The 9,737-nt window shown below is 56.7% G+C and overlaps 1 protein-coding gene across 1 annotated transcript; it reads right to left on the reverse strand.

Annotated features, from left to right (window-relative positions):
* Positions 1-3,358: 3,358 nt before the first annotated feature.
* LOC135893007 (proteasome subunit alpha type-6-like) lies at positions 3,359-8,509 on the reverse strand. The gene is made up of 7 exons (XM_065420792.1): positions 8,359-8,509; positions 6,934-7,028; positions 5,912-5,993; positions 4,759-4,914; positions 4,181-4,356; positions 3,671-3,765; positions 3,359-3,585 (listed from the first exon to the last, which is right to left on the reverse strand). Exons 1-7 carry the CDS (start codon positions 8,432-8,434, stop codon positions 3,528-3,530), a joined length of 738 nt encoding a protein of 245 aa, XP_065276864.1. The 5' UTR covers positions 8,435-8,509; the 3' UTR covers positions 3,359-3,527.
* Positions 8,510-9,737: the final 1,228 nt, after the last annotated feature.

A 9,737-nucleotide genomic window follows, 5' to 3' on the forward strand; every position in this document is an offset into this window, starting at 1 on the left:
GGCAGAGCTGGGCCTGGAACTCCTGAGGACCAGCCCAGCGCTCTACCCACTAGGCCATGCTGCCTCCCTGATCTAGCCCCGCATCCTGCCCCCCACGCAGTGCGTGCTTCCCTCTCCAGAATTCTGAATTTGCCACCTTTTCAGTTTCCTCGAATGCTTCCTTTGTTCTTGTGTTGGGAGAAGAGAGACTCCCGATCTGTCTCCAGGACTTTTGCTGGTAGCGGTAAAGAAGCATTGTGCCTACTTTGGCCCTGTCTACCCTATGGGCGCTCCAGCTGAGATGTTTTATGCGTAGCCAGAAGCAGTTTTTCTGCTGCTGTAGTTAATCTGGGTGGTGGTCGCTGGGTCAACAGACGAATTCTTCCAGCGACCTAGCTGTGTCTAGGCCAGGCACTCCATTTTTCACACCCCTGCATGTGACCCATTGGACGTGTAGACCACACTTGGCATTGACCAGCAGAGCTATTGCCGCCTAAGCTATTCTGGTATCATTTGACTTTGCGTGTGGAATAATGATCCTGGAATCGGTTTCAGAGTAGCAGCCGTGTTAGTCTGTATCCGCAAAAAGAACGAGGAGTCCTTGTGGCACCTTAGAGACTAACACATTTATTTGAGCATAAGCTTTTGTGGGCTAAAGCCCACTTCATCAGATGCATGGAGTGGAAAATACATCTGATGAAGTGGGCTGTAGCCCACGAAAGCTCATGCTCAAATAAATTTGTTAGTCTCTAAGGTGCCACACGTACTCCTGTTCTTTAGCCTGGAATAGAGCCACTTATTCCAGAATAGATTATCCAACAGGGGCTGAGATACTGAGCTAGTTACGCCAGCCAGTTTTCCCCTCCTAAGACATTCCAGGGGTTTTGAAGGAATCTGACGTCTAGGCTTTATGTTGGCTCTGCCTAGGGTGACATTAGCTCTTACGGAGCACTGTGTTTTCCAAGCACTCCGAATCATAGACGTGTCGGGCTGGAAGGGACCGCGGGAGGTCGTCTAGTCCAGCCCCCCGCTCTGAGGCAGGACCAAGTCCAACCTGTCCTTAAAAACCTCCAGGGACGGGGATCCCACAACCTCCCTGGGACGCCTGTTCCGGAGCTTCACTGCCCTGAGAGTCAGAAAGTTTGTCCTAATATCTCACCTAAATCTCCCTTGCTGCAGATTAAGCCCATTACGGCTTGTCCTCCCTCCAAGGAGAACAAGTGGGGTATGGCTTCTCCCCCCCCCAAAAGACAAAAATCTTTAAAAACTGCCCCCCTACCGCCAGGAGAGTTTTCCCCTGAAAAGGGAAACGTGTCAGAGCTTCTGTGCCTGATTTATGAGTGTACACAGAAGGGGCCCGGATGCTGCCGTGCTGGGAGTCAGGGTGAAATGACTAGATAGCCCATGTGCTGGAGGTAGCATGTTTGTAAAGGCCACTGAAATGAATAGGGAGCCGTTCACACCTCAGGGAGAGGGGCCACAGGCTTTCTGCTGGCTTGTATTGCATTCAATATTTAGAAAGTTATCCCCGGTAAAAGTTGACTTGAACCCAGCTGACATACCTGAGAAAATCACTTGTGTGTTTGCAGGGGTGTCGTACCTTAACTCGCCCCTTCCTGGTTTTCGGAGGCACCACTGAGCAACTAACTGCATTCATGAAGCCATGGGGCAGTTAATACAACTCCACGTTTAACAGATTCAAGTTCTCCCTTTGCTTATTAAAACAGTCGTTGAACGGGTGCTGGGAGTCCTTTCTCGCAACCCTCTGGAACTTTGCTGTCGGAAAAAAGTCAACAAGAGCCAGAGCTTTAGCTGAAAAAGATAAAAATCGGTCTCACGTGGGCGGTGCAGACCTTTGAAAGGGACACAATCAACTTCAAATATAGTCCGTTTCAAACACCAGTTACCAATCTAGTCCATTGCAAGGTGCGCGTAACAGCGTGTCTGGGTTCCACAGCTGCCCTGAATCGTCCCCTGCCGCTTGTGTGTGGTTTTCACAACTCGTACCCCTTTTCTTTAGAAACACACTCGCGTCTTTCCCTGTTGCCGTCTGAAAGACCCGCACCAACCCGGTCCAGCAGCCCACGCAGAGAGGAGGCGGTGGAAATGAAAACCACAAGAAGTGCCGGCACGTTTCAATTGAGGGAATCACATCTTTCCAGCAGAGGTGTGCGCTTTTTAACCAGTTAGGTGCCGAAACACCTTGGAGGATCTGGGCCTTACAAAACTAGTTAATGATCATCCACATGCATGGCTCAGGGAGGAGAAGATTTTGTCCTGGTATAAGTATTTTGTTTAGGGATGTGATTTAAAAAAAAATCAATTTAGTTCGGCTATAGCGCTCTTATAACGGCACTGTAGTCTATTGGTAGAACCCCGGTACGGATGCAATTATACCGCAATAAAGATATTCCCCTGTTCAACTGCATTCACTACCTAGACTGGTGTAGTGTCTGGTGCCTAGACAAGGCCTTAGACATTCCAGTGACTGATCCGATCTTACACTCCACTCTACATGGGCTTAATTTTCCCACCGTTACCAGTCCCCTAAAAACAAAGCACGGCTTTACAGGCTTGTCCAGGCACACAGCTGTACTGGTTAAATTTCGCCTCCAATCGGATGATGGAAAAGGCCATGGCGGACCATTTAGAGACCTGATCATGAGCATTAACGTTCTGAGCGCTGTTTCACTAAGGGGAAGGGGAGAGGAGATGGTGATCATCTAGTCTGAGCTGCATAGACCACAGGCCAGAGAACTTCCCCCAAATAATTCCTAGAGCAGACACCAGCCAATCTTGATTTAAAAATTGCCAGCGGTGGACAGCCCTTGGTAGATTGTTCCAATAGTTCGCTAGCCTCTCTGTGAAAAATTGACACCTAATTTCCAGACTGAATTTGTTCAGCTTCAACTTCCAGCCATTGGATCATGTTAGACCTTTTTCTGCTAGATTGAAGAGCCCGTTATTCAATATTTGCCCCCCACATCCGTACTGACAGCCTGGGATCCAGTTACCCCTTCACCTTCTCTTTGTTAAGCTAAAGAGATTGATCTGAGTCTCTCACGTCAAGGCAGGTTGTCTAATCCTTTAATCATGTGTGTGGCTCTTCTCAGACCCCTCTCCAATTTATCAACATCCTCCTTGAGTTGTGGGCACCAGAACTGGACACAGTCGCTGGTTTTACAGGGCTTGCCGCTGCTGCGAAGACTTATGCCCTGGCTTAATTTTACACATATCCCATAAAGATTAAGCATGTGCTCGGTCTAAATGCACCTTTTTCCATAACGAAGACAAGGCCTGACAGAGATACACAGAGAAATCTCATGCTTCAGGCCATCAGCGGTCATACAGGTCAGGAAGGAACTGGACTAGGAGGGTTCTTAATTAAACATTTTAAAAAGCACTGCAAGCTATCGTGACATTAGCCCTGTTGTCAGTGGATTGCTCTGGGGGAATCCACATGTTAATGTGATAACTAAGATCCAGGCTTTCGAGGAGTCCCTTTCAGAAGCGGTTTCTTGTCCTGAAGGACTCAGTGGTCATTGAGGTCAATCCCTTTCTGCGATGGCGACCAGGTGGTGCTCGATCTCATCCTCGCTCAGTGTCCTGCAAGCCACCAAGACAGGGTGCTGTTAATTTGCGACCTGTTCTGGAAATGGGGGGGAGGAACTTGCAGGCCAAGAGGTCTTACCGGAATCGGGGACTCTCTGATGTCACTATCCCCACTTCGATCTCGCTGGCCTTGAAGTCCGTGGAGAGGACCGTCGATAAGCAAGTAATCGCCAGCTGTCAGCAGAGGAAGAAAAGGAAACAGACTTTTTCTACTTTGCATGTGGTTAACCTGCGGAACTCCCTGCTCCAAGATATTACCGAGACAGATAACATAGGTCCTGATTTTTCCGCTCTACGACCTGTGCTAGTTTTTTAAATGGGACGTGTGACTCCTGGACAGCAGAATTCAAAACTTTCACCAGACAGGTCACCACTGAAGGGAGTGTTGCATTGTGGGATTGTTGGCGGAGGACTGCGTATACATGTGCATCCACTCTAGCACCAGGCTGATTGATCGATTGATAGGGCTCATGTTGCTCCAGGAAGGGGATACGTTCACCCAGTCATGTACAGTGATGCACAGTTGTGTGGTCACACACACACGCACAGTGTTACGCATGGAGACACAGGGACACACACGCACACTGACCTCGACAGGATCCACAGGCGAGCCCTGTTTCTTCTTCAAGGTCTTCTCCAGGAAGCTGTTAGCCTCGGTCTGCTTCACCCCAGCAGTGGTCCCTTTATAGCCGCAGTAGTAGCCTGCCGGGTCGCATTTGAACAGCTGGGGCCCCAGTTCGTGGTCGATCCCGATCAGGATCATACCTGCCGACAGAACCGGGAAGGGAGGGGTCATGGGAAGGGGCGGGATTCTGTGTCTCTATCAGTCCGAACCGGCGGGAGTTTGGAGCCAGAGTGTGAAGTGGCCATAAAGAAATAAAGTCGGGGCGGGGGGAGCTCATATGGGACCACCTGGGTCCTGGGGGAGGGGGCGTTTGGAGAATGGGAAGAAGTTGGAGGGTTTGCTGGGGCTGCCGTGTGGGGGTTAGTGATTAAGGGAGGGCTGAGTTATGGGGCAGGCTGTGGGTAGGGTAGGGGATGGGGATGGGGGTGGTCATTGAGTGAGTGGGGCTAAGTGGGGGAGGGACAGAGGTTGGGTAAAGGAGAGGGGTGACTCTGGGTGGGTCCATGGGGTGGGGTGGCTCTCCCCTGCCCCTCGTCACTCACAGCAGCCCAGGGGTCTCATCTCGGCGTTCTGCGTGTAGACCTGGGAGATGTCAGCCATGCGCCGGCACAGCGTCGCCACCGGGATCTCGTAGCCCTTCTTGTACTTCCATTCGGCTGCCTCGTGCCGGGCGCGCTGCACCTGGGACCGGCCGTCGGCTGGGCGGGGAAAGGAGCCCCCGTCAAACGAGGCACAAGCACCACACCCCTCCCTTCTGCTGTGTGTGTGTGCGTGCGTGCGTCCCTGCCACCCCCTGCTGGAGGGGCTGAGCCCTGCTCTGTGTGTGCATGTGTCTGTCCCCACCACTAGAGGGAATCAGAGCTGTATCGTTCAATGACTCCGTTGCTCTCTACTGGCCGAATATCTCACAAACAGGATAAAAGTCCTAACACTGCTACACCCAAGAGTCATCCTCTTATAGGGGACGGAGCCTGGCCGCTGCGGAGCCGGAGGACCAGGGTTCTGACCCCTTGCCGGCTGCCACAGACACCTGGGGTGAGTCACTCCCTCTCTCTAGGCCTCAGTTTTCCCATCTGTAAAATAGGGATAATCACCCTGCCTGTGTCTATTTAGAGAGTGAACTCTTTGGGGCAGGGACTGTAAGTTGCTCTTGTCTGGGCAGCGCCTGGCATAACAGGGGCCCTGATCTCAGTCGTGTGTGTGGGGTGGTCTGGGCAGTGCCCAGCAAATGGGGCCCTGATCTCGGTTGGGGGCAGGGTCTGGACAGTGCCCAGTGCTACAGGGGCCCTGATCTCAGCTCGTGGCCCCTAGGCGCTGCCGTAATACCGGGCATTTGCGATCTCAGTGCATCCAGGCTAGTGTGTTTCTAGAGGAGAAAAACTTGCCGGGCAGCCTGACTAGATGACCCCCCGCACCTTGCGCTCTAGATCAGGACTTTGAGGCAGCCAGCGTAAGCGTCTCAGGGTCAGATCTGGATCTGCTTTCCGGCCGCCACACGGGGGATGGGGGTGGCGGGGATTGAACCAGCGAACTCCAGAGCGAGAAGGTGGAGGAGTAGGGCCCAGGCCCTGTTCCTGGAGCTGGCCCAGACTCGTTCCCCACCTGGACGGGCACAGAGCGGGCGTCACCAGGAATTGCTAACGCCAGGTCAGGATTCATCCCCCGGGAGGGAACCGGAGCCCGCCCCCCGCTCACCGCTCATGCCGGTCATGGCGCAGCCGATGGTCTCCGTCAAGCGATACAGGTTGGTGACGGTGCCGGGATCCAGGAGCTTATCCTAGGGGTGGGAGTGAAGGCACCAACGCCAGGTGATTTCCCTTCCCTCTGCAGTGCGGGACGCCCCGGCCTGTCACGTGCCGCCCCGATGGGTCCTGCCTTCAGGGGTCAGGCTGGAGGGGGGTTGCCACGGGGCCCAGGTGGAAATCGCCCCTGCACCCTACGGCTGGACCTGCTCATCCCTCGGTTTTATGCGCCGAGCAGGGTGGGGAACCTCAGGCAGGGAGTGGGGGGAGGGGCAGTCAGTGCTGGCCCCAATGCCCCAGTGTGGCCTAGGGGGCGCTGTGCTGCAAGGAACGGGGTGGGAGGGGCTCAGTAGGGGGGTGCTCTCCCCACAGTGTCTGTGCTGACCCCAGTGTGGCACTAGGGGGCGCTGTGCTGCAGGGAACAGGGCAGGAGGCTCAGCAGGGGGCGCTCTCCCCACACAGTCAGTGCTGACCCCAGTGTGGCACTAGGGGGCGCTGTGCTGCAGGGAGCAGGGCGGGGGGCTCAGTAGGGGGCGCTCTCCCCACAGTGTCTGTGCTGACCCCAGTGTAGCACTAGGGGGCGCTGTGCTGCAGGGAGCAGGGCGGGGGGCTCAGTAGGGGGCGCTCTCCCCACACAGTCTGTGCTGACCCCAGTGTGGCACTAGGGGGCGCTGTGCTCCAGGGAACGGGGCAGGGGGCTCAGTAGGGGGCACTCTCCCCGCACAGCGCTCACAGCACCACCCCAGCTGGTTGTGGCACATGATGCGCGAGAGCCCAGGCATTAGCCTTGGGGTCCTGGCCCAACTCCAGCTCCGGCGCCCGTGTCCTTTCTCCCCCAAGGCGCCCCAGACGGCGGGTTCAGCTGGCACAAGGATCGGGGCCGTGATCTATGCCAGCAAAGAGCCAAGGCAGGGCTCGTTAAGGCAGGGCCCCACCCCCGATCTCCGGCCTCTCCCCCACACACTGGGCTCCTACCGGCACTTTTTTCTGGGTGACCACGGCCACAGAGTCCTCCCCCCTCACGGCCACGGTGGTCAGCCCCCCCTGGCTGATGGCTTTGAAGGCGTATTCTGCAACCAGAGACAGCAATCGGTAAATGCAAGAAGAGAGAGGGAGGTGTGTGTGTGGGGGGGGGGGTGTGGCACTGCTCAAGGGCTTTCCATCGGGGCTTCATAGACAAAAACCTACATGCTGCTGCAGGGCGGCCGCCTCTTATGAATGGGGAAACTGAGGCACGCAGCGGAGGGGAGGGACTTGCCTGAGGCCATGCTGCAAATCAGTATGCTGTTGGGAATAGGACCCAGGTGTCCTGATTCCCAGTCCCGCCCCTGTCCTAACCCACTCTAGATCCACTCCCCTCCCAGACCCAGGCATCGAACCCAGGCGTCCTGACTCCTAATTCCCCAGCTCTAACCACTAGGCCAGGGGTGGGCAAACTTTTTAGCCTGAGGGCCACATCTGGGAATAGGATTTGTATGGCGGGCCATGAATGCTCACAGAATTGGGGTTGGGGTGCGGGAGGGGGCTCTGGGCGGGGAAGTAGGGTGCGGGGGGGGGAGATGAGGGCTCTGGGGTGGGACTGGGGATGAGGAGTTTGGGATGTAGGAGGGGGCTCTGGGAGGGGAAGTAGGGTGCGGGGGGGGGATGAGGGCTCTGGGGTGGGACTGGGGATGAGGAGTTTGGGATGTAGGAGGGGGCTCTGGGCGGGGAAGTAGGGTGCGGGGGGGGGGGATGAGGGCTCTGGGCTGGGACTGAGGGGTTTGGTGGGCAGGAGGGAGATCAGGGCTGGGGCAGGGGTGTGGGGAGAGGCTCAGGGGTGCAGGCTCTGGGTGGCGCACTGCTCTGTCCACAGGCGCGCCCCCCCTGCAGCTCCCATTGGAGCGCGTAGGAGCCGGAGGGGGGCCATACCGCCGCTTCCGGGAGCCGCGTGGAGCAGCCCCTGATCCTGCTCCCTGGCTGGAGTTCCAGAGCGGGGCAAGCCCCAGACCCCACTCCCCAGTGGGAGCTCGAGGGCCGGCTTAAAACGGCTGACGGGCCGCAGTTTGCCCACCCCTACACTAGACCCTGCTGCCTCTCAGAACCAGGACCAGAACCCATGATTTCTGACACCAACCGTGTCCTCTAGCTGCTGGACTTCGTGGCCTCCCAGAGCCAGGGAGAGAACCCAGGAGTCCTGGCTCCCAGCCCCCCTGCTCTAACCACTAGACCCCGCTCCCCTCCCAGAGCCGGAGACAGAACCCAGGAGTCCTGATCTCCAGCAGCAAACCCCCCCCCCCCCCCCAATTGATTATTTCAGGCCCCAAGCTTGGGAGCAAGGGCGCCAATCCCGCTCTGGCCTCAGTCCCGAGGGATGAAAAACGTGCAAACCCCCCACCCCCGGACGGCGCCCCACAGACTGACCCACTTGGTAGAGACGCCCCTCGGGGGAGAAGATGGTGATGTGGCGATCGAAGCCGGCGCTGGACCCACGCGACATTTCGCCGTCCGTCCGGGGGCCGTGGGAGGGAGACAGGCAGACAGGGCCCTCTGCAGAGACACGGCCACTCGCCTCTTTCCCTTTCACTTTCAGTTCACCCGTGGAAAGTACCTGCCGGGAAAGGCTGCGTTAATTGGGCAGATCTGTATCCTGCAGAGGGGGTGCTGGGAAAATAGGGGGGGGTTGATCACTGGAGTTGGGGGGTGCAGGACAGTCAGGTTGGGGGTTCACTGGGATGAAAGCATCCCAGTGGGTTCAGTTTGGGGTGGCAGGGAAGCAGCGGGGGGTGGGGGGGTCACCTTCCTGCCCTGGCATCTGTCACATTTCTGGGCAAACTGCACCTATATCCGGTGCGTTGCAGGATCAGAAAGAAGATCCCAGGCCAGTTTAAACCCAGGCAATTTAGCCAAGAATCCTTTCTTTGTCTGCTGCTCTCTGGGGAACCCAGTTTGAACCAGTCTAGGCCAGCCTCCCCAGTGGGGAGTCTCTCTCTGGAGTGAATCTGCCTGATTTCCCCCCTCCCCATAGTCCTTAGCGGGCTGTCACCTTCTCCCATGGCATTACCCACAATTCCCTGGCCCCGCAACGATACAGAAACCTAAGACAGGGAGATCTCCCCGAGACAGGCCTAGGCTGTCACAGGTCCCCAAAACCTCAACTCAGCATTAGACCTGAGGCTGCGTGTCCGCATCCGGACCGGCCGCACAGACGCGGGGAAATATCGGGCTGGAGATGCAGAGGGCGCGGCGAGATAACGGGGCAGAGAGGGGGGCCGGAGCTGTTCTGTGCGGCGCAAAGGGAGCCCCTGGCAGCTTTAAAGACACAGCAGGATGTTGATAAAGTGATCCCTGGCTGCAAGGAGCCAGGCGGGGCAATGGACGGGGGCATGCACCTCTGCCCTCTGCTGGCTGAGCGCAGAACTGCACCTCCATGTGTCATAGCCCCTTAGAGAGCTAATGGGGAGATCTCCCTTTCAGCTCAAGCCACAGCTGCTTGGGGTCTTGGAGCGGGAGGATGAGTTCTAACCCTGGGGTGTGGGGGGGATTTTACAAATTTAATAATGGCAAATCCAAGGCGAAGGCCTCTCTTCCTGCAGAGGGACCTGTGATACTCAGCCAGACGACGATCAACGTTAGCCAGGTGCAACCGCATCTTGAGCTTAGGGGCAGGCCTGCCAATTTGCAGGCTGAGGGGGGATCTCTACTGGACAGCCAGCCCCGGCCAAGAGAAGAAGGCACTGCGGGTCATACCCCCAACCCCACTGGGAAGGTGTGGGTGGAGTGTGGGAGGGCTCTTGTCAAAT

The sequence above is a fragment of the Emys orbicularis genome, chromosome 21 (assembly GCF_028017835.1).
Source record: "Emys orbicularis isolate rEmyOrb1 chromosome 21, rEmyOrb1.hap1, whole genome shotgun sequence".
In the NCBI taxonomy this organism is placed as follows: Eukaryota; Metazoa; Chordata; order Testudines; family Emydidae; genus Emys; species Emys orbicularis.

Coding starts and splice junctions, on each gene's coding strand:
- LOC135893007 (XM_065420792.1), bottom strand. CDS start 8,434: ATGTCGCGTGGGTCCAGCGCCGGCTTCGATCGCCACATCACCATCTTC. Junction 3,766..4,180: donor CGCCTGTGGATCCTGTCGAG/GTCAGTGTGCGT, acceptor CTCTGCTGACAG/CTGGCGATTACTTGCTTATC. Junction 3,586..3,670: donor TCAGAGAGTCCCCGATTCCG/GTAAGACCTCTT, acceptor GGTGGCTTGCAG/GACACTGAGCGAGGATGAGA.